At 56.1% G+C, this 23,879-nt stretch overlaps 1 protein-coding gene across 1 annotated transcript; it reads left to right on the forward strand.

The window, feature by feature from the left end:
• Positions 1-2,199: 2,199 nt before the first annotated feature.
• On the forward strand, positions 2,200-21,543 carry LOC113607716 (unconventional myosin-VIIa). Its single transcript, XM_027083269.1, has 19 exons — positions 2,200-2,238; positions 2,965-3,135; positions 5,429-5,546; positions 6,302-6,428; positions 7,614-7,783; positions 8,699-8,889; positions 9,597-9,721; positions 10,398-10,555; positions 11,584-11,737; positions 13,126-13,281; positions 13,815-13,920; positions 15,285-15,398; positions 16,476-16,563; positions 16,721-16,827; positions 17,917-18,102; positions 18,460-18,576; positions 19,520-19,603; positions 20,482-20,601; positions 20,900-21,543. The coding sequence occupies exons 1-19, from the start codon at positions 2,200-2,202 to the stop codon at positions 20,987-20,989; spliced, it is 2,421 nt and encodes an 806-aa protein (XP_026939070.1). The 3' UTR covers positions 20,990-21,543.
• Positions 21,544-23,879: the final 2,336 nt, after the last annotated feature.

Here is a 23,879-nt window from a genome sequence, read left to right on the forward strand (position 1 = left end):
TCTCTCTCTCTTCTCCTTCTGGGACCCCTGTAATGTGATTGTTGGTGTGTTTAACATTGTCCCAGAGGTCTCTTAAACTGTTCTCATTTCTTTTTCTTTTCTTTTTTTAAATAAATTAATTTTATTTATTTATTTTTGGCTGTGTTGGGTCTTCATTGCTGTGTGCAGGCTTTTCTCTGGTTGAGGTGAGCAGGGGTTACTCTTCGTTGTGGCGCTTGGGCTTCTCATTGTGGTGGTTTCTCTTGTGGAGCATGGGCTCTAGGCACACAGGCTTCAGTAGTTGTGGCACATGGGCTTAGTTGCTCCGTGGCATGTGGCATCTTCCTGGACCAGGGCTCAAACCCGTGTCCACTGCATTGGCAGGTGGATTTTTTTTTTTTTTTTTTTTTGTTTTTGCGATACGCAGGCCTCTCACTGTTGTGGCCTCTCCTGTTGCGGAGCACAGGCTCCGGACGCGCAGGCTCAGCAACCATGGCTTACGGGCCTAGCCACTCCGTGGCATGTGGGATCTTCCCGGACTGGGACACAAACCCGTGTCCCATGCATCGGTAGGCGGACTCTCACCACTCTGCCACCAGGGGAGCCCAGGCAGGTGGATTCTTAACCACTGTGCCACCAGGGAAGCCCTGTCCTCATTTCTTTTCTCTTTATTCTGTTCAGTGGCAGTGATTTCCACCACTCTGTCTTCCAGCTCACTTACCCTTTCTTCTGCCTCATTTATTCTGCTATTGATTCCTTGTAGAGTATTTTTCATTTAAGTTTTTGTATTGTTCACCTCTGTTTTTGTTCTTTAGTTCTTCTAGATCTTTGTTAAACATTTCTTTTACCTTCTCAATCTTTGCCTCCGTTCTTTTTCCAACATCTTGGATCATCTTTACCATCATTACTCTGAATTCTTTTTCAGGTAGATTGCCTATCTCCACTTCGCTTAGTTGTTCTTCTGGGGTTTTATCTTGTTCCTTCATCTAGAACATATTCCTCTGCTGTCTCATTTTGTCTAACTTTCTGTGTTTATGGTCCCACAGCCTGCAGAATTTTAGTTCCTCTTGCTTCTGGTGTCTGCTGCCTGATGCATGAGGCTGGTCTAAGAGGCTTCCTGGTGGGAGGGACTGGTTCCTGCCCACTGGTAGGTGGAGCTGGGTGTTGTCCCTCTGGTGATCAGGGCCATGTCCAGGGGTGTGTTTACAGGCAGCTGTGGGCTCAGGAAGACTTTAAGCATCCTGTCTGCTGATGATTGGGCTGTGTTCCTGGCCTTCTGGTTGTTCAGCCTGAGATGTCCCAGCATTAGAGCCTTCGAGCTGTTGGGTGGGCCAGGTTTTAGTGTCAAAATGGCAGCCTCCAGGACAGCTCATGCCAATGAGTACCCTGTACCTCCACCACAAGTGTCTTTGTTTCCACAGTGAGTCACAACCACCCCCTGTCTCCCCAGGAGACCCTCTAAGACCTGCAGGTAGGTCTGGCCCAGGCTCCTGTGGAGTCACTACTTTGCCCTGGGTCCCAGTGCATGTGAAATCTTTTGTGTGCCCTCCAAGACTGCAGTCTCTCTCTCCCCCAGTCCTGTGGAGTTCCTGCGATCAAGCCCAGCTGGCCTTCAAAGCCAAATGCTCCAGGGACTCCTCTTCCCTTTGCCAGACCCCCAGACTGGGGAGCCTGACATGGGGCTCAGAACTCTCACTCCTTTGAGAGAACGTCTGTGATACGATTATTTTCCAGTTTGTGGGTTGCCCACCTGGCTGGCATGGGATTTGATTGTATTGAGAATGCACCCCTCCTACTGTCTTGTTGTGGCTTCTTCTCTGTCTTTGGAAGTAGAATATCTTTTTTATTAGGTTCCAGTCCTTTTTTGTCGATGGTTGTTCAGCAGTTAGTTGTGATTTTGGTGTTTTTGTGAGAGGAAGTGAGCTCAGGTCCTTCCACTCCACCATCTCGTCTGTGCATCTTGCTGTATTGTTAGTTAGTCTAGAAACTCTGCTCTAAAGGAGTAAGAGATCCACTCGTTTAGACCACAGTTTACAAACGTGTATCCTTTTATCTCCTGAGGACAGGATTGATGTGGTTGCTTTGTTTTTGATGGTGATGATGGTTTTCATGACACTTATGGTTCTGTTGGTTATTATGATGGAGGAATAAGGATGGAGATGATGGAAATGAGGGATGATGGTGGAGGTAGTGATGGTGTAGGTGGTGGTGAGGGTAGTGATGATGATGATGGTGCTGCTGATGGTGGTGTTGGTGTTGGTAATGGTGGTGATGATAATAGTGGTGGTTTTGGTGTTGGCGAGCTGATATTCAAGCAGAATGTATTAGTACAGCCATATCAGTTGCTAAAATTCCAAAATACTTTGAACTAGTTGGAAAACATCTACTGCCTTCAAGGTGCACAAGACCCTTTCCCTATTGCCCCTGCTGCCATAGCCCTGGGGAGCCCCAGGCAGGCATCACTGGGGCTGCCACGCACCAGCCTCAGATAGAAAAGGGGCAAATGATCAGTGCCCATCTGGCTCTCTGCAACCTCTGCATTATGGCTCACTGGTTGTTCAATGCCTTGACTGTCCCCAGGGGGTGTAGTGATGGTGATGGAGGTAGTGATGCACCCCGTTCCTCTGATAGTCTCCAGCAGTACCCAGGTCCCCCATTCTCCAGGGCAGGCCTTTCTCATCAGGCTGAGAAGGTAGTGGCTGACCCATTACCAATGGGCTGGCTGGTCCCTCTGGGTCAGCTCACGTGCCCCTGGGCAGAGTCCAGCTCTGTGCTGGTGCTGAGGAAACCCAGGAGCAGGTGAGTGTGGTCCTGCCCTTGGGGTGCTCATGGCTCCACCAAGCAGACAGGAGGTCCTGGTGAGTCAGGGAGAGCACAGGGTCCCAAAGGCAAGGGTCTGAAAGCTACAGGATGCAGGGCCTGGGGGCTCTGGTGGCCCGGAATGGCTTCCCAGAGCATGTGTGAATGAGACCTCCCCACACCTAGGAGGATGACTTGGCCGAGCTGGCCTCCCAGCAGTACTTTGTGGACTACGGCTCTGAGATGATCCTGGAGCGCCTCCTGAACCTCGTGCCCACCTACATCCCTGACCGCGAGATCACGCCCCTGAGGACGCTGGAGAAGTGGGCCCAGCTGGCCATTGCTGCCCACAAGAAGGTCAGAGGGCTGGGGTTGTGAAGGAGGGGCTTTCTGATGACCTGGCTGAAGGGTAAGGACCTGAGAAATCAAAGAGGCCACAGCTCTTACCTGACATCTGTCTGTCCATGGGGCTGGGAGGACAGGATGGCACCCTTGACCTCCTGGCTCCCAGCAGCCTTTCTCCACCATGGAGATCAGTTCACTTGTGTTTTCTGCCCTCTACTCTGCACTGGGCGCCAGGGACACAGAGATGGATCACATCTAGCCCCATGGCCTCATGAGGGAAACCATGGGTCCATGGGCACTGGGGGTCCCCGCTCCTGGCCTCCCACCAAAGCTTATTAGTGCTACAGCTCAGGAGAGTTGGTGCATGCTGGAGGAGCTTCTAGGAAGTGTACCTCCTTTCCCCTAAAAGAGCTCTGGCCCAACTTCCTGCCTGGGGAATTTGAGGTACTGGCCCCCTCTGCCTCTTGTTTAAGGCCCCAGGCCCATAACCAGCCCTGAGTAGCTCCCTTCTAAGCTAAGAGACCCGCCCCAAGTAGAGCAGGGGTGCCCTGGTGGAGGTGGGGGACCCTGGCTGCTGGAGGGGACCCATGGGCCTCCCCATCTCCAGGCCCTGGTTGTATAAGAGCAGAATCCTCTTTGTACACAAGTTGCCAAGGGCTCCAAGATCAGTGTGTCTCAACCCCTACGCCACGTGGCCTCTTCCCTAACCCAGGAGCCCCATTTGTCTCCCCCTGAGCTCTTTGCCTTCCCTTGAGCTGCCCACAAGTCTCCACCTGTACCCGAATGCTCCCTGCACCCCCTGTGCTTCTAGGCCTGGCTCACCCCCGAGGACCTCCCTGTCCTCAGCCCCCTCCAGAAGATATGCATGTTCTCCCTCCCCTACTCTTTCTGTCCTTGGCCACCTCCTCTCCCTCACCCCTCACACTTGGTTAGCTGCTGAAGCCCGTCCATTCCACCTGCCAACAGCTCCAGCCTCCGTCCCCACCTCCACTCCTCTGCCTTCCCTGGGTCCTCGGTGTGCGCGGCCGATGTGCATGTGGCACCTGGCATGTTCTGGGTTGGGCGCCATCACTCATGAATTCCCTTTGTTTTGGGTGCTTGCCATGTGCTGGGCACTGCACCAGGCCCTGGAGACACAGCTGCGAGTACAACAGATGTGCCCTCTGCCCTCTCAGAGCCCATGACCGAGCTCGTGTATCTCTCCGCTGGACTGTAGTGCCCTGGCCTGTGCGTTCCAGAGCCCTGGCCCCGGCCTATTGTAGAGTGGACAGGTCCGAATTAGCATGATTATTAGGGTCAGAGGAGTAAAAACATTTTATTTTGAAATAATTTCAAACTTACGAAAAAGTTGCAAGTTAAAAAGCTAGGCCTGCTGTGTACAGTATGCACTTCACCTAGACTCACCAGATGTTAACATTGTCCCACATTTGCTTTTATTTTCTCTGCACACATACATGTTATTATTTTTTCTGAGCCATCTGAGATTAGGTTGGAGATGCTGAGCCCCTTATCCCTGAATACTCACAGCTCTTGGGATGGCATTGCTTCTGGGCCCTCTTCGTGCATGGAAATGTGACAGCACAGGGCTGGCCCACACACATGTCTGCATCTATGTTTGTGTTCATAGATGATAAAAACCATGAGTTCATTCTGATCCCTCCAATTCTACTCCAATACCACCAAGTTCTTATTAAAGCTCAGCAGAATATTTTTAGATAATAAAACATCTGTGCATTAATTTCTGCCAGGAGCACTGCATTATTCCCCCATCTGCTTGCCCACTCCAGGCTCCAACCCTTCTCTACCCTGCAATCTTCCTAACTCCCAAGTTTACCTGTCAGTTTCCACTAAGAGACCAGCCTCACAGTGGTGGCCTCGCCCATGGTTCTGTGACCTGGCTCCCACTCACCGGTTTCCACTCCCTCTTCTTGGTCAGGCCTGGCACCCCCCCGGCCCCATCCTTAGCCACTCATGTTCCTGTCCCCCAAACTCCTTCCCTGATCCCTGCCCTTGTGCCTTGCACATGCGCCGGCTGGGATTGTGGGCTTTCTTGTCACTCTGCTGAATCGGGAGCTCCCTGAGGGGGGACCCATGTTCCTCTAGCAAGTGCTCACTGCTGTTGATGGAATCGGAGGAAGATGGAGTGACGGGGAGGCTGTGGGCTGGGGGGGTGGGGTGAGGCCATGGTGTGCACGAGGACACGGTGGCCTGGGGCCCACTTCTGACGTGCAGACAGGGACGTTTGATTTCCAGGCAGAGCTTGTGCCAAGTCTCTTGTCCCCTGTTCCTGTCTGTGCCCCTCCAGGGGATTTATGCCCAGAGGAGAACTGATGCCCAGAAGGTCAAAGAGGATGTGGTCAACTATGCCCGCTTCAAGTGGCCCTTGCTCTTCTCCAGGTTTTACGAAGCCTACAAGTTCTCAGGTACCCCTCAGCCCACCTGCCTCCCGTCCCTCCCTCGATGGCTCTGGTCCGTGGCAGAGGGAGGGGGCTGGCCTGAGCCAGACTCCCCAGTCAGCCAGCCTCCTGCCCGCAGGGCTGCCTGGCCTCCAAGTCAGTGTGCTGAGTGGCTCCTGCCTCCCTGCAGCCCAGTAGGGCTCCGTGGCACATAGTAGGTACTCAGCAACACACTGGGTCAAACAATTGACTGAGTATTGTGATCATTAAAGCACCTACTGTGTACAGAAGAGGGTGGCCCAGAGCACAGGCTGGGCCGAACCCGTGAAGCTGAGAGTAGATGCAGCTGACAGACCTGTACTGGCCACTTGCTTAGCCAACCTCGGGCCACTGGTACCAGGCACCTGCTCCATGCCAGGCCCTGTGCTGGTGGTGGCTTCACAGAACCACCAAATATCAGGTTCGAGGGAACGTTGGGGCTCAGTTTGTCTGACTCCTCCCCGTATCCCACCATACCGCAGGGCAGGGACTTGTCCCAAGCTGCACAGACCAGTGGCAGGAAGGCGGCTCCAACCCAGTTCCTTAATCCAACACTCTCTTCCCACCGCACCTGGGGTTTCGGCTCGTAGGGAGGTTGTGTTCTCCGAGCCTCAGTTTTCCCATCTGTAAAATGGACATCAACACACCCCACCCTGGCCACCTCCCTGGTGGTTATGAGGATCGAGAAGGGCTGGGTGCGGCAGCGGGCAGGTGCCCTCTCAGTGCCTCTGTCTCTGCCCCAGGCCCCAGCCTCCCCAAGAACGACGTCATCGTGGCCGTCAACTGGACGGGCGTCTACTTCGTGGACGAGCAGGAGCAGGTGCTTCTGGAGCTGTCCTTCCCCGAGATCATGGCCGTGTCCAGCAGTAGGTTAGTCCAGCCCCCACTCCCCGCGTTAGTGCAGGGCGGGGACTTGTCCAAAGCCGCATGAAGACCAGTGGCAGGGATGGGACTCAAACCCAGGGTCCTGATTCAGCACTTTCTGAAGGGAGGAGGGGCAGATGGAGACACAGGCAGACACACAGGGAAGGAGAGAGCTCCCGGGGCTTTTCTGCGGGTCATGGGGGCCTTTGAAGGAAACCTAACAGAGGACATCACCGAGGTGCAGAGACATGCAGTGGCCTGTCCTGGTCGCATGTGACCGAGCAGTATGTGCTGTACCCTGCAGACCCCTCAGGCACCTTCCTCCCTATAGGGTGTGGGGGGGCGGGTATTTACAGCACATTCGTGGCTGTTCTGAGATGGGCACGGGTGGTTAGGACAGTCAGGGACAGTTGAGCGTGTACAAAACGCTGGCCTGAGATTCAGGGCTCTGTGTGGGACTCACCTCCACGCCCTCATCTCTAAAATGGAGGTCTTAACTTTCCATCAGTACAGTGGTGAGGAATACATGCAATAATTGATGGGAGAGCTCTTTGTAAACTGAGAAGTGCAGTGCACATCGGAGCAACGTTGGGAGTGGGTCCTGGAATGGACTGGCATTCCCAGCAGTGCCTCCTCCCCGCATCTGGGGCTTGTAGGAGTGTCTCTGGGCTGTGTCCGATGTGGGCAGGGGTTGGGTCATGTCCAGCTCTGACCAGGTACATGGGATGCAGTGGTGACAAGATAGTCCTTGTCCTCTTGCAGCTTCACTTGAGAGGGGAGATGGGCATCGAATAAGCCATTGTAAAGTAGGGGCCAGTGTGCTGAGGGCTATGGGAAGGCAGGGAGGGCTTCCTGGAGGCAGTGGTTTCTAGGCTGAGCCCTAAAGGGTGAGTGGGAATTAGACAACAAAGGGGAAGTGAGCTCCCCCTGCAGGCCTCCCAGGACCATGTGTGACTTTGGCCTGGCTGTGGCTGACTCAGGCTGAGCTGTGGCTGCCTGGGCCCCATCTCACCCTGGCTGGGCCGGCCTCTTTCTGGCTGGGCCACATCTGACTGGGCTGGCCTTGGTCTCCTTCAGGGAGTGCCGTGTCTCGCTCTCGCTGGGCTGCTCTGACCTGGGCTGTGCTGCATCTCACTCGGGCTGGGCAGGAGTGACCCCGACAGGGCCCTGTTCTCCATGTTGGTCCTGCAGGGGAGCGAAACTGGTAGCCCCCAGCTTTACGCTGGCCACCATCAAGGGGGATGAGTACACCTTCACCTCCAGCAATGCTGAGGACATCCGTGACCTGGTGGTCACCTTCCTGGAGGGGCTCCGAAAGAGGTCTAAGTATGTGGTGGCCCTGCAGGACAACCCCAGCCCTGGTGAGTGGCTCCTGGCACGAGATGCCAGTCCCCGGGGTCAGGGTGTTAGGCAGATTACGTGCCCTGGCCTTGGCCTGGCGTTCAGGATCACTAGAGCCTGTTACCCATTCTTCCCCATACACCTTCGGTTCCAGCTGGACCAAATAGCTCAACCCTGTGCCTTCGATCTGTGCCCTGTGGGGAACCTTCCTCCCTCTGGTCTTAAATACCTATTACTTGCCAACTTCTCCAGATGAGATCAGGGGTTCCTCCTCAGTGTTCCCCCAATACCCACCATCTTTAAATGATGACAGTGGTAACAACTATGGACCGTGCATCCCCGGGCCTTTGAGGTCCCGAGCAGAGCGTGAGAAAGAGACGAAATGAACCCAGCCCTGCCCTCAGTGGGGAGGGGGTGGGAGCAGACAGTGCCCATCCCTGTGATAGTGCAGTGACCCGGGAAGCCCAGAGGCTGTGGGAGCCTGGGGTTCGGGGAGGACGTATGTGTGAACAGAACGTTTGGGGCAGAGAGGAGAACCGAGCAGAGGCTGGAGGGGGCAGGTGTGTCTGGGAACTGCGGGTAGTTTGTTTCGGCTGGAATGGGTGAGGTGAGGCGGGAGGGGCAAAAAGTGAGGCAGAAGACGTCAGGAAGGCCATCTGCCAGCAACAGGCCTGTAGCGTGTCGAGGAGTGTGGGATTCCTTTTAGGGCAGTGGGGAGCCACGGAAGGCTTCTGAGCTGGGAAAGGGCCCCCTCCGATGGCTATCTGTGTTGGGGGTTGTGCAAGGTAGAGGCAGAGCGGCTGCTGAGCAGATACGGGACAGGGCCTCAGTTCCAGTGGGGAGGAGAGGCTTACGGGTCATCAACCCCAAGAGAGGTGTTCCAACCCAGCCTCTCTCTCTGCCCCCATGTGGCCCTGCTCACCCATGCCTTCCAGCGGGCGAGGAGTCAGGCTTCCTCAGCTTTGCCAAGGGGGACCTCATCATCCTGGACCATGACACAGGAGAGCAGGTCATGAACTCAGGCTGGGCCAATGGCATCAATGAGAGGACCAAGCAGCGTGGGGACTTCCCCACCGACTGCGTGTATGTCATGCCCACTGTCACCATGCCACCGCGGGAGATTGTGGTACGTGGCCCGGGGTGGGGCAGATGCATGGGAGGCTCCCCTGGCCCCTCCCCTGGCCCCTCCTTGTCTTCTTCCCACATAAAATGGAGTGAGGGGTTACAGTAGATTCATGCTTTGCAGCTTCTGTGAAGATGATCTGGGGGTCTTATGGGACCATAAACTGAAAGTTGGGGGCAACTATCAAATGTATGCCAGGTGGAGAGGGACCTAGAAATTGCATCAGAGGAGGAACTGCCCAGGGGTAGGGGATCAGAGAAGAGTGGCCTAGGGGATGGGGGCGGGGGTAGGGGCTTGCACTGTCCAGAAAGGCAGTGAGGGCAGAGATGGGAAGTGAGGCCCTGCTTCCTCCGGAGCCCCTCGAGCCAGCACTGAGGACTCGGAGCCCAGCTTTCCAGGCAGCTCCGGAGCCAGGCTCTGTTGACGGGGCAGTTCTCACACTACATCCGCTGCCTTGTCCAGGCTTTCTGACTGACCCAACTTAGTTCAGACACAGGGCACCAAGGGAAGGGTCCTAAGGCCAGCATGATGGAGGCAGTGGTAATGTCAGAGATCCCCCAGGAGGAAAGGTGTTCCCAGGGTCAGAATGGGGCACAGGGTCCACCCCCAGACCCACTTAAGAAGGCTCTGGACTTTACCATGTTGATCCAGGGGCCCGGGGTACAGATCCAGGGGCGCCTGACCTCAGCTCCCCGTCTCTCGGTCTCTAGGCCCTGGTCACCATGACCCCCGACCAGAGGCAGGACGTTATCCGGCTCTTGCAGCTGCGAACGGCAGAGCCTGAGGTGCGCGCCAAGCCCTACACGCTGGAGGAATTTTCCTACGACTACTTCAGGTGACGGGGGAAGGGGAGAGAGGGCCCCAGGACAGGGAGCTGCAGGCTTCTGCTACCCTCTGGTCTGCGTGCTGGGGTTGCTTTGTGGTGTCCCCGTCTGTGAGCAGTGCCCAGGTCAGAGGGAACCAGAGGGCAGTTTCAGTCCATCGAGATGACGCTTCTCATGTTGTGTCATCTTATCCTTCCTTCATTTAAGATACTGTGACTGCGCCCACCCTAGGTGGAGTCCTGGGCACTCCTGACTCAAGGCTGTACCTGCCTCACCGATTCACAGTCCTGGTGGGGGGACAGGCATGAGACCAGGCGGCTGTTATTCTGTGCGCCCAGTGCTGTGATGGAGATGCTGGGTCGGGGTGGAGATGGAGGCTTCGTGGGGGAAGCGGTGTCTGAGCTAAGCTGGGGCGGGGTGAGCCGGGTGGAGGAGCGCCACAGCTGGAGCAGAGCGAGCAGAGAGAAGCAGGCGCGAGCAGGCCGGGGAGGCGGGCAGGGCTGCCGGGGCCCAGCCAGCCTTGTGGGCTGAGAAAGTAAGGCCCCCGCAGGGCTGGTGACTCATCCCAGGTCACGCGGCGCAGCAGGGAAGCCGGTTCCCTCCGCTCCGCTTCCTGCACGGGGCGGGCGGGATGGGGCTGGAGTCTCACAACCTGGCCGTCAGTGCGGACTGTCCCGTGCTGTGCAGGCCCCCACCCAAGCACACGCTGAGCCGCGTGATGGTGTCCAAGGCCCGCGGCAAGGACCGGCTGTGGAGCCACACGCGGGAGCCGCTCAAGCAGGCGCTGCTGAAGAAGATCCTGGGCAGCGAGGAGCTCTCGCAGGAGGCCTGCATGGCCTTCATCGATATCCGCACCCTCAGGGCTGGGGGGCGCACGGAGGGTTAGGCAGGGGCCACGGGGAGGGGGCGCCTAGGGCCGGGGAGGGCTGGGCTGGGCCTGGCCTCTAGGGTTTTCGTCTAGACACTTACTTCCTTCTGAGGGGCCCAGCTGGGGCCTGGGCAGACGTGGGGGGATGCTGACGGAGCGGCTCCCTCTGTGTGCCCGGCACCTTACAGCGTGCAGGGGGCTGCCTCACCCGTTGTCTCCTCGCACCCTGTCACTTGGTTGACAGATGTATATCGTGCCATGTGCTGGGCCAGGCGTGGAGACACGGCGGTGAGCAGACCCAGTCCCTAGCCTCACGGTGCTCATAGTTGAGAGTGGAGATGTGCTGATCGGGGTCAGTGCTGTGATGGGACCCGACAGCACATTGACCTGACTTGGCCTTGGAGGAGGGCAGGGAGGACTTCCTGGAGGAAGTGATATATCTAGGCTGGAGACTGGGTAGGCCTTGGCCAGTCAAAGGGGAGATGGGTGGGGAATGTTTTTGACAGAGGGAGCAGCATTTATAAAGGCCCTGAGGCAAAGCAGAGCAGGGCTGTTTCAAGGGCAGAAATTAACTCAGCACAGCTAGAGGCTAGAGTTCAAGAAGGGAATCCTAAGATGTGGGCTGATGGATGAAAGTTTCCCAAGGCCTGTTAAGAAGCTTGGACTGTGTCCTGCAGTGCAGCCATGGGGAGCCACTGGGGCAGGGGGTGGCATGGTTAGATCTGTGATTTGGAAAGTTTATTCTGGTTGCTGTGAGGACTCTGGTAGTGGGGCTGGGGCCTGGAGCACGATGGCCAGTGAGGAGGTGGCCAGAGGAGTTGAGGAGAGAGGGTGGGCAGTGGGCATGGAGAACAGTGTGGGCAGATTATGCCCATTTCCTGGGTGAGTAGCCTGAGGCCCAGGGCCACATGATCAGGGGTGGCAGACCCTGCTGGAGAGTGTGGCCGCCTGCCTCCCGGGCCATTGTTCCCCGATTGGCCACAGCCTTCCTTGACAGCTCCCCACCCATGCTCAAGTACATGGGTGACTACCCGTCCAAGAGGATGCGCTCCGTCAATGAGCTCACAGACCAGATCTTCGAGGGTGCCCTGAAGGCTGAGCCCCTCAAGGACGAGGTGTACGTGCAGATCCTGAAGCAGCTGACTGACAACCACATCAGGTAAGCCGGGATGGTGGGAGGGTGAGGGGCAGGCCCCCCCCAGTGCTAACAGCTGAAGGTAATCGTGAAGGTCCTCCTCCCACTGTGAGCTCACTCCCTGCCCAGGCAGCAGCTGGCTCTGCCTGGGAACAGTCCTTCTTCACTCAGAGCAGGAAGCTGTCCTCAGGCCCCCTCATGTCCTAGCTCTCCCTCAAGGCCCAAGGAAGAGGGTCAAGAACCGAGAGGTGGTGGCTGCGCCCTGAGTCTGTCCTCCCCGCAAGCTGAACAGCCCCGGCTCCTCCTCATTTCCCGCTGCTCTCTGCCCGAGCCTCCTCTGGATACCCGCCCTAGCCCAGATGCCACTGTCGCCTACAGGTGCATCTCATGAGCACTTGTCCCATCCCTGGCTCAGGCTGAGCTGTCAGTCAGAAGCTCTGGCTAAAAACTCTCATGGGGGCTTCCCTGGTGGCGCAGTGGTTGAGAGTCCGCCTGCCGATGCAGGGGACGCGGGTTCGTGCCCCGGTCTGGGAGGATCCCACGTGCCGCGAAGCGGCTGGGCCCGTGAGCCATGGCCGCTGAGCCTGCGCGTCGGGAGCCTGTGCTCCGCAACGGGAGAGGCCACAACAGTGAGAGGCCCGCATACCGCGAAAAAAAAAAAAAAACTCTCATGGGCTGGGGGTGTTGGACCCCAGAGGGTGTCACCGCCTTCCTGATGGCCCAGACCATGGCAGGAGGGGGAAGTCAGGCACATGCTCATCTCAGAGCCTGAGAGAAGCCCCACCCTCTCCCTTTATTCCCAGACTTCCAACTCCCTCCCCAGCTTTGTCACTCTCTACATCTCTTAAACAAGTGTACCATTGGACCATGCGTCAGATCTTTTCGCACATTCTGTGCCCACAGCCAGGAAAACCTTTCTTCTCCTTTGCATATCAGAATCTGCCTCAGTCTTCAAAGCCTAGATCAAATGCCACCTCCTCCTAGAAGCCCTCCAGGCTTCCCTCCTGCCAGACCAAAGGAGCTCAGAGTAGTGCCTGAGGGAGTCCTGGGGCTGGTCTAACGTAGCGCTGCTCAAATAACATACGAGTTAAAGAGCTGCTGCCATAATATAAATCACACACTGCTTCCGTCATAGGAAAGTCTTTCTAAGAAAAAAAAAATCTTAGCCAGAGTGCTTGATGACACAGCTGACACAAGCACCTTACCTCCACCTGACTAGTAAGTGTGCGGCCTGGGGTGGGGTTGGCAGACCAGACTTTGAGTAGCACTAATGGGATCAGGCTGTCAGGGGGGTGGGTCCGTGTTGGTCCTCAGACAGGGGTGGGGGTGAGGGCAGGCATGTGCTGCCGCGTGAGGAGCTGAGGCTTATCGGCCCGCCGTGGCCCTGCTGGACACCACACCTCTTCCTGCAGGTATAGTGAGGAGCGGGGCTGGGAGCTGCTCTGGCTGTGCACAGGGCTCTTCCCGCCCAGCAACATCCTCCTGCCGCATGTGCAGCGCTTCCTGCAGTCCCGCAAGCACTGCCCACTCGCCATCGACTGCCTGCAGCGGCTCCAGAAAGCCCTGAGGTACAGCAGGGGCTGCAAGGGGCAGAGGGGGCAGTGGGCATAGTGCGTGGCAGCAGGCACTGGGATGGGCTTCCGGCCACCCTGGCTTGCGAGACGAGTCCCTTGGGGATGCTGAGGTCCTGACCCATCATCTTCGGGGTCCCACAGCTGCCAGGTTGACAAAGGTGGCAGTGCCCAGTACCCATTCTGGACAGTTTGAGAGTCTGGTTGCTCAGAAAGTTATTTTCTCATACCTTCAAGTCTGCTGGGGAGGCAGACACCTGGGCCGCACTCCACACTCTGCAAAGCCCACCTGTACCCTTTGCTTCATTCGGTCCCCTCCACATCCCTATCTGGTGGGTACCATGATCACCTCATTTTACAGATGAGGAACTAGAGGCTTGAGAGTTTGTCACCTGGTAGGAAGTGGTGGCTGGGGATTAGGACTGGGTTTGCCTGTCTCCAAAGTGCCCTCTGCTCTCTGCTCCCCATGGCCCCAGGAATCTGCTGCCTCCTGACTTGCCCCCCTTCCCCCGCCCCCCGCTCGTTTTCAGAAACGGGTCCCGGAAGTACCCCCCGCACCTGGTGGAGGTGGAGGCCATCCAGCACAAAACCACCCAGATTTTCCACAAGGTCTACTTTCCCGATGACACAGACGAGGTGAGGGACTCTGGCTTCTTGGTCTGTGGGTGCCCCTGAAGGACCAGGCTCCCTCGGGGACACGGGGCAGCCCTGCTGTCTCTTCCCCACCACCCCCACCTTTGCCCCCATCCTCCTGCCCCTCAGTGGAGCCGGGGCTCAGTCAAGAGGCCACAGACGCCTCGGGTCAGGAGCCCTTGGGTTCCTGGTTCAGCCTCTCACTTCCTTGATCAGCTTCCTTGAGAAGCTCACCCCTCCCTCTCTCTGAGGAGCCTCTGCTTGGAGAAACGTGCTTTCTCCCTCTGAGCTGAGCTCTGTGTTGACGTCATCTCCGATGCCAGCTCTGTTCCTGGGCACAGGCCTGCTCCGCAGCCCAAGACCTCCCCCATTGCCCCGAGCCCACTCTCCTGCAGACTAACCCTTCCTTCTCACCTGACCTGAGTGTGAGTCCCCTCCACCGCGGTCCCCTGGGCAAAAGTCCTATTTGTCTTCTTGTCATGCCGGCTCCTGATCTACACCCCCTGCTCCATCCCAGCACAGCATCTCATTCAGATAAACAAGACCAACAGTGAAATTTTCGGTTTGAAAAGCAGTTTAAAACAGTTTAAAAACTTGTCTAGACTAGAGACTCAGAAATACCACTAGGGGATTCTAGTCACAAGGACAGAAAAACTTCCTAAAATCTTTTCCTGTCCCCTATGGAGGGTTACATGGAGCACCCCCCACCCCTCAAATTGCACTCCTCCCTCATCTGGGCTTCCCCAGACCCTCCCATCCCTCCCAAGCCCAGTCTGGGCTGCTTCCCGGCTCTTGACTCCTCACCCTTTCTGGAGTTTGCTCTCTCCTTCCTCCAGTTTCTCTCCTTCCATTCACCCTGTCCCTCCTGTGCTCCCTTGGCCTCTGCCATCACTCATGCTTGTACAGCTGGGCCCAGGACCCTGGAGGCCAAGGCTTAGTCCCGCTTGAAGGGTTGGGAAGGGCACGATCTGGGAAGACGCAGACAGGAGTTGCTTTTCCTTCTTTTAAAAAAAATTATTTTTAATTGAAGTTTAGTTGATGTACAATATTATATGAGTGTCAGCTGTACAACACAGTGATTCACAAATTTTAACGGTGGTGTTCCATTTATAATTATTATAAAATATTGGCTATATTCCCTGGGTTGTGCAGTATATCCTTGTAGTTTATTTTATACAGGGTAGGTTTTATACTTCTTCCTTGTCTTAAGCATGGTGCCCAGCTCTGGGGAAGCCCCCTCAGGAGGAGGGTGTCTTGCATGGGAGGGGGCTCCGTCCAGCTGGAGGCACAGCCACAGGGATGCGAGAGGCCCTGGGAGAGGCCCTGCCAGAGGCAAGCAGGTGCTCCCCCGCCACCCCTTCCCCCAGGCCTTCGAGGTGGAGTCCAGCACCAAGGCCAAGGACTTCTGCCAGAACATCGCCGCCCGGCTGCTCCTCAAGTCCTCCGAGGGATTCAGCCTCTTTGTCAAAATTGCAGATAAGGTGGGTTGGGGGGGCATTGCTTGCTTATCTGCCTGCTCTTGGTCTGTCTCATGGGAAATTTGCTGGCGCCCTGGGAGCTCATGGGGCAGCGGGGGTGGGGACAGAGACAGAAGGAGGGACGGGGAGAGGAAGAGGCCCTCTTGCACAAGGCATCTGATTGTGCCCGTCTCTTTCTTACATCCCTGCAATGGCCCCCTGACATGCAGCAGCTATGCCTACATCTCTCTCCTCTGAGGCATTGCACAGCCTGGCCACAGACCTCTTGGGAGCACTCTGTGCTCTGGACACACTAGGCTCCTCGCCCTGCCCCAATACACATGTACTTTCCAGAGTTGATTTGACTGGTCCCTCAGCTGCCAGGCTGAGATCAGTTCATCTCTGAAAAAGCCCTTGAAGGGAGGATGACCATCCCCACCTAATAGACCACAAAACCTGGACTCAGAAGTGTTAAGTGACTTATCTCAGGTCACACAGCAGGGACTCAGATCCAGGTGGGGCTGACTCTGAAGCACAGGCCCCTGCCTTCACCCCACATTGCCCCCCGCCCCATTTATGTCCATAGGAGTCAAAGGCCCAGCTTGAAAGCCCCTTCCCCTGGGGGGCTTCCCTGACCCTTGCAGGCAGGTCAGGTGCTCTCTCCTGTCGCTCACCCACAGTTCCCTGTGCATCCATGTCTGTCTCCTCACTTCATGTCTGTCCCTGTGCCAGACACTGTGACCCAGAGGTGATCTCCGTGAGGTCCTGGACCCAGCGGGGCTTAGAGCCTGTGGGAGGAGCAGGACACGGATACCAGAGAATGTCCAAAGCAGGGACTGGGCCCCTTTCTCGGCCTTTTTTCCAGGGTCCTAGAGCAGCAGTGACTCTTTGCTGAATGACTGAAGGGAGTCACTGTCACTGGACAGACACACTCAACAGGCACAGTCGGGGCAAGATGGGGTTGATACATGGACACTCCCTCTGGCTGCGAGCAGGAGTTCTTCTGGAGAAGGGGCTGCCGGGGAGGCCTTGGGTGGGAAAGTCAGAAAACTCGGTATTGCTCCAATTAAAATGAGTGGACTAGAATGGCCATGTCCCTAGGTCATCAGCGTTCCTGAGAATGACTTCTTCTTCGACTTTGTACGACACCTGACGGACTGGATAAAGAAAGCACGGCCCGTCAAGGATGGTAACGTGAGGCTGAGTCCTGGGATCATCCGAGGCCTGGGCCCAGCAGGTCCTGGCTCGGGGCCATACCTGAGGCCCACCTGGGTGGGGCCCGAGTCAGGCCTTCCTCCAGGGCTGGTGCTGGGATCTTCTGGGTGACCGACTGCCCCCTGCCACAGGAATCGTGCCCTCGCTCACCTACCAAGTGTTCTTCATGAAGAAGCTGTGGACCACCACGGTGCCAGGGAAGGACCCCATGGCCGATTCCATCTTCCACTATTACCAGGTGAGCTGCCCAGAGCCTCTCTGCTGTGGTTGCCTGCTGTCCTTGCCAGGGGAGGGGCAGCAGCATGGACTGGAAGCCATTCCTGCTGGGGTCTCCGGAGGTGGCCCAACTTCAGATCCTTCTCCTTCCCAACCCTCCAGCCCTCGGGCTGAGCTCGCAGGCCCTTCCCTTGGTGAGGGGCTATGCTCTGGATTTGGGATTCTGCTGGTACACCTGGGTCTGTAGACGTTTTCCAGCAGGGCATGGGCCTGCGGGAAGCCAGCAGGTGGCTCCCAGGCTGAGCCTCTATTGTGTGTCTGGCAGCTTGTACTCATTCTGTCCTCCCAACAACCCCCAAGAAGGAGTTATGTTGTTCCCATTTCACAGAGGAACACTCAGATCAAGTGATGTAATTAGGATCACAGGGCTGATGGAACTGGGGTTGGATTCCAGGTCTTCATGACTGCAGACTCAGTGGTCTCTTCCGAGGTGGCCGTTTACCGTTCTGTGGGACAGACAGACCAGGATGCTGGGAGGGGCGCCAGTGGTGGGGAAGGCAGCTGCCCTGGTAGAGAGAACCATGGCCTGCGAGCCAGAAGGGCCGCCTTCCTTCAAACCCAGGCTCTTCCTCTCCCCTTTGCCCCATGTTGCCCGTTTAGCAAATGGCACCGTTAACTACCAGCTCCCCCAAGGCAGAAACCTGAGTCAGCGTGGACCTCTCCCATGTCCCAAATCACTCACCTGAAGACTTTACCTCCCGACTATCTCTTATCTCTGAAACACATTCACGTCTCTCCATCACCACCTCCACCAACTTGGGTCGGTCCACCATCTTCTCTCATCGGGAAGAAGCCCATAACCTTCTCTCTGATCTCCTCCATCTGCCTTTTTAAATCTGTAAAGCGCTGAATCTGTGGCATAATGCTGTTTCCCCGTACTGTGCCTTCCCCACCTTGGGGAGCAGTGTCAGCTGAGGATGGGGAAGCAGGTGGGCCCAAATGTGGGGTAAAGCAGTAGACCCGGCCTCACGGGGGGTGGGGGGTGCTTAAGGGAAGAAGCCCACTTCCTCCAGGTGCCTCCACTGCCTGTGACCTGCTCTGTCTCTGGCAGGAGTTGCCCAAGTATCTCCGAGGCTACCACAAGTGCACGCGGGAGGAAGTGCTGCAGCTGGGGGCACTCATCTACAGGGCCAAGTTTGAGGAGGACAAGTCCTACTTCCCCAGTATCCCCAAGCTTCTACGGGAGCTGGTGCCCCAGGACCTCATCCGGCAGATCTCGCCTGACGACTGGAAGCGGGTGACCGTGGGGGAGACAGTGGGAATAGGGGCCCCCTGAATGGTTCTCTGGGTACCCCAGGGTCAAGGGGGCAGGTGCTGGACAGCAGCCCAGGGAAGTATCTCTTGTGGCCCCTGTAAATTCAGCCGGCCACTTGGCAGTAATTTGCCCCGTCCTGGTTACCATGGTGACCGGATTTTAATTGATACTGTTTGGCCTGCTTGCTTTGGGGAGGGAAGGGCTGTCAGGAGTCCATTAACTGGTAGAAGTGGGGAGGCTTCATAGCCTCCAGGGCCCATGGCAGCTGCTGACAGTGCAGATGGGGCAGGAGCGGCAGGGGAGAGGACTCTGACCCCCCCCACCCCGCTCCCCCTGCAGTCCATCGTCGCCTATTTCAACAAGCACGCAGGGAAGTCCAAGGAGGACGCCAAGCTGGCCTTCCTGAAGCTCATCTTCAAGTGGCCCACCTTCGGCTCAGCCTTCTTCGAGGTGAAGGTATGCCGTGGGTGCGTGCTTCTCAGGACGAGGGGGAACCAGATGGCACAGAGGCTCCTCCCCATGACTCTGGGAAACTGCAGTGGCCTCTGCCACCTGCCTGGCAAGGAAAGGAGGAAATGGCCCAGCTAGGTGTCTCAGCTAAGTACTGGGCCCTGGGCTTAGTCCTGGGACGCTGAGGCGGCTTCCTGGAGGAGGCAACGTTGAGCTTTCCAGGGAGACCCTGAGGGGAGGGTTCCTGGCAGACGGCCTGGCACGAGCAAAGACCCAGAGGTGTGAGAGCTCAGGCCTGGGCAGGAAGTGCGAGTGGGTGAGTGTGGATGGGCGGGGGTGTGAGGCGCGCAGACTGCGGTAAGCAGCAGGTTGGCGAGCAGGAGAGGCCAGTAGGGTTCCTCCTGCAGGTGGTGCCCAGCCTGGACGGTTTTGCACAGGGATGATTGATGGGGCCAGAGCCCACTCTGACTTCAGGGTGGGGGTGGATCTGAGGGGCAGGACCAGAGGCAGGAGAATGGTGAAGTGGCTGGGGCGAGGGGATAAGTCAGGATGGAGAGGGGGGAATGGCCTTGCTACACACTGAGGAGAGGGCCCCTTTGAGAAGCCTGGCTGTGCAACGAAGAGAGCCTGGAGGCAGGTGTAGGGTTCAAGGAGGCTTTTTAAAGATGAGGGGCTTTAGGGCTGAGAGGGAGCAATAGCAGGGACTCCTAGAGAAGCAGGACAGAAGGGCTGAAACTGCTGCCGGGCTGGTTGGGGGCCCGTGAAGGGATTTGGGGTAGCTCTGGGGGCCCAGCAGAGGTATTGCTAGAAACCACGAGGTCGTGGAGCACCAGTGCACCCCTGGCATCACGCAGGCAGCAGGAGAGGTAGACTCAAGCCCAGCTGGGGCGGCTCCTGGGGGCGGCTCCCCACCTGATGTCTCTGGCTTTTTTTTTTTTTTTTTAACTAGCAAACTACAGAGCCAAACTTCCCTGAGATTCTCCTAATCGCCATCAACAAGTATGGGGTCAGCCTCATTGATCCCAGAACCAAGGTGAGCAGCGACAGGGAAGAGGAGGCGGGTGGGCTTCTCTGTTTGCACTTCTAACAAAGGCCCCCAGACTCAAACCCCGAGAGACCCTATCAGCCACCAGCATCCTCGCTTCATCCACCCACCTGGCCACACATCTTGAGAGGCACCGTGTTTGCTGCGTCTACTTCCTTACCTCTCATCTCTCCATCAAAACTGCTGAGTTACTAACAAAGCCCTCGCTACTAAATCCAATCACTCCAGTGCTTGGCCTTTCAGCGTCACTGGATACTTCCAAGCACTTCCTCCCAGAATGCTCTCTGTCCACACTGGTCAGGGTGGGAGGCTCTACTGGGGTAACTGCTGCTCAGGTCTGTGGGCCTGAGCAGTTCCTACCGAGGGGGCCAGGAGACAAGTCCTACCACTGACACAGGAGGGGGCTGTTGGCGAAGGGGGCAACGACCACCATCTTCCCCGTGGCTCCATGTGCCCACTTTCCTGGTTTTCCTCATGTCCCCCTTGGTCTCCCTCTCAGGCACTTCTCTACACAGCCCACACACTGTGTTCCCCCAGCCTGTGTCTTCCTGTCTCCCCCCTCCAACTCCGCTGGACCATCTCATCTGTGACCACAGTTTCAGTTCCTTCAGGCTCTCAGATTTCCAGTTCCGGGCCCCATACACCTGACGGCCTCTTGTCCCACCAGCCGGCCCCACCCAAGGCCTGGAGGGGGAAGGCATCTGCTTCCCACAGCAGCTCCACAGCACAGCTGGACTCTTCCCTTTGCCCCTTTTCTCGTCTGAGAGTCTGGGGTCCTTCGCATGGGTGGTGTCTGGGCTGGAGCTGAGGAGAGTGAGGCCGGACGGTCCAGGCCGTGCAGCTTCAGACACTCTCTGCTCCCCTAGGACATCCTGACCACTCACCCCTTCACCAAGATCTCCAACTGGAGCAGCGGCAACACCTACTTCCACATCACCATCGGGAACCTGGTGCGCGGGAGCAAACTTCTCTGTGAGACGTCACTGGTGAGAGCTCTTCCTTCCAGGCCTGGCGGGCTCCCCTGCCTCACCTGCAGCTTCAATTGAGGGACCCACAAATTAGCACCTTAATGTGAGGTCGCAACAGCTTAGAGCCCTAGATGTCTGGCTGGATGAATCTAACCCTTCAGCTGTGTGGCTGGGGAGACTTAAGTAAGTCCAGAGCAGGGGGCAGGATCTGCCTTTGTCCGGGCTTCTGTCCACTGCAGTTTGCTGGGAGCTGTGTCCTGGGTCTGAGTGGGCGGCCGTGTCCTACATCTGTTTATCTTCTTGCTGCTGTTTCCAGGGCTACAAGATGGATGACCTCCTGACTTCCTATATTAGCCAGATGCTCACGGCCATGAGCAAACAGCGGAGCTCCAGAAGTGGCAAGTGAACAGTGGGGAGGTGGTGCTGGCTCTGTGCCTGCCTCTAGGCAGCAGCTGGCTCAGGACCATCAGCTACCTCTGCAGCCAGGGGAAGACCTTTGCCATCGAGGCAGGGAGGCTGGGCCGGCTGGCCACCACTGACTGTACCATCCTGGCCTCTGAGCCTTCTTCCGGTGCAGCGGCCTTGCCGGGATGCAGAACTCCCCTCCACCCCTGAAGCACCCGGTTGGTTCTAGTCCTGGCTTGCTGTGGCCTTCCCAGTTGTAAAACCCTGCGCTCCTTGGATGCCGTTCTTAGCTCAGACTAGCCCTACTATGTGACCTCTTTTGACTTTCTGTGCACCACCAGGAAAGGTAACCAAGAGGACTACCTAGTTCATGCTGGGAACAACCAACCAAGATTCTTCTGAAGCCTAAGGGACTGGCTTCATTCCCCTAAGTCCAGGAGCCTCAGCTGGGGTGAGGGAGACAGACCACTTTTATATATTACAGTGTGAGTGAGTGCTAAGCCCCTGCTCGAGGCTCCCCTGATCACCTCAGGCATAAAGCATGTGTTCCATCTTCTGGCCCTGTAGTGTCTTTGCTGGGGGAGGGGCAGGGTGTGGGGCCAGGACAGGGCCCTTTGGGGGAGTGGCCTATAGAACTGTCTCCTTGTTCTGGGTCTGGGGGTTGGTTGGGGGTGCTTAAAGGACTGGCTGAGCCTGGGGCAGGCTAAGGGGATGCTGCCCTGGGAGGTGGTGACCTCAGTGTGGATGAGCTGGAGATCCAGAGGGGGGAACCAGCTTCTGGGCCTTACCTAGGGCCAGTGGATCAAGAGTGGCCCTTGCATCCTGCCAGAAACATCTCCTTGGCTCATCAAGAAACCTCCAAGAACCTCAGGAACCACGCTGCCTTGGGATGAATGCTTACGTCCAGTAGGTGCCTGTAAAATATTACTTTGTGACCAGGATGGAACATACAAGTTTGGACAGGACCTGGGCAGGTCCGGGGGTGGGGGATTCAGACAGGGAAGGTGTGATCTGGGGGTGGGCTCCTTCTGGGCTGTGGCTGGGATGAGCGCCTAGAGAAATGACAGGGGAGAGGTTGGCATGTTTGTGATCTGTCCTCAAGGCCCCCCCCCGGTACTTCAGCACAGCCAGCCCAGCTCCACTTGCCCTCACACACTCAAGGGTCTGGGGTCACCTGCAGGTAGGTGACAAACCACTCCACAAGGAGTGCTATTCCTGCTCTCTCCAGATGCCTGTGCGGGAGGTGGAGGGGCTGGCTGGTGAAATGGAGGCCCCAAACCAGACAGCCCTGCTTTCTGGGAGGACAGTGCAGCCACCTGAGGCAGCCCTGCCCCACCAATGTTCACATGACTCCACAGTCAGCCCGGGATAAATCTGAGCCCTAAGGAAGGTGCTGTGGTGTCTGCCCCTACACGTCATCAAATACATGGGAATATGAGCCCTGGAGGCGTGTGAATACCTGACGGGCACATAATGGAACACAACTTGCTGCTTCTAACGCTGGGCTCCCAAACAGGTATTCTCAGCTCTAGTTTCCCTTCAAGACCAAATGCCTTTGGGTGGACACGGGATTATGCCCATCAATCAACCCACTGGGGAATCAGCCAATGACAAGCTATTAGGACGCACCCACTGCACACTGTACAACAGGATGTGCGTGTGGGATGAGATCTTTACCCCCAACGCGTGCCCATGCCACCTCTCCTTCTCTGACTCACTTTGGCAATCATCCCCTAGTCTTTGTCAGTCTGAGTGACCACAGACGGTCTAAAGATTGCATCACTTACCTTCGGAGTTCCTGAGAGGTTGTCTTTTTTTTTTTAAACATCTTTATTGGAGTATAATTGCTTTACAATGGTGTGTTAGTTTCTGCTTTATAACAAAGTGAATCAGTTATACATATACATATGTTCCCATATCTCTTCCCTCTTGCTTCTCCCTCCTTCCCACCCTCCGTATCCCACCCCTCTAGGTGGTCACAAACCACAGAGATGATCTCCCTGTGCTATGCAGCTGCTTCCCACTTGCTATTTTACGTCCGGTAGTGTATATATGTCCATGCCACTCTCTTTGTCACAGCTTACCCCTCCCCCTCCCCATATCCTCAAGTCCATTCTCTAGTAGGTCTGTGTCTTTATTCCCGTCTTACCCTTAGGTTCTTCATGACCTTTTTTTTTTTTCCCCCTGACATTCCATATATATGGGCTAGCATACAGTATTTGTTTTTCTCTTTCTGACTTACTTCACTCTGTATGACAGACTCTAGGTCCATCCACCTCACTACAAAAGAACCCAAATAGCCAAAGCAATCTTGAGAATGAAAAATGGAGCTGGAGAAATCAGACTCCCTGACTTCAGACTATACTACAAAACTACAGTAATCAAGACAGTATGGTACTGGCACAAAAACAGAAATATAGATCAATTGAACAGGATAGAAAGCCCAGAGATAAACCCACGCACATATGGTCACCTTATCTTTGACAAAGGAGGCAAGAATACACAGAGGAGAAAAGACAGCCTCTTCAATAAGTGGTGCTGGGAAAACTGGACAGCTACATGTAAAAGTATGGGATTAGAACACTCCATAACACCATACACAAAAATAAACTCAAAATGGATTAAAGACCTAAATGTAACTCCAGAAACTATCAAACTCTTAGAGGAAAACATAGGCAGAACACTCTATGACATAAATCACAGCAAGATCCTTTTTGACCCACCTCCTAGACAAATGGAAATAAAAATGAACAAATGGGACCTAATGAAACTTCAAAGCTTTTGCACAGCAAAGGAAACCATAAACAAGATGAAAAGACAACTCTCAGAATGGGAGAAACAATCTGCAAATGAAGCAACTGACAAAGGATTAATCTCCAAAATTTACCAGC

The sequence above is a fragment of the Aethalodelphis obliquidens genome, unplaced genomic scaffold (assembly GCF_003676395.1).
Source record: "Aethalodelphis obliquidens isolate GAN/ISIS:26980383/991018 unplaced genomic scaffold, ASM367639v1 scaffold50, whole genome shotgun sequence".
NCBI classification, from domain to species: domain Eukaryota; kingdom Metazoa; phylum Chordata; class Mammalia; order Artiodactyla; family Delphinidae; genus Aethalodelphis; species Aethalodelphis obliquidens.

Bases quoted from the DNA above. Each gene is read 5' to 3' on its own strand.
- LOC113607716 (XM_027083269.1), top strand. From the start codon at position 2,200: ATGATGATGATGGTGCTGCTGATGGTGGTGTTGGTGTTG. The intron at 9,722-10,397 runs GTGACGGGGGAA...CGTGCTGTGCAG, and splicing joins TTTTCCTACGACTACTTCAG to GCCCCCACCCAAGCACACGC. The intron at 19,604-20,481 runs GTGAGCAGCGAC...CTGCTCCCCTAG, and splicing joins TCATTGATCCCAGAACCAAG to GACATCCTGACCACTCACCC.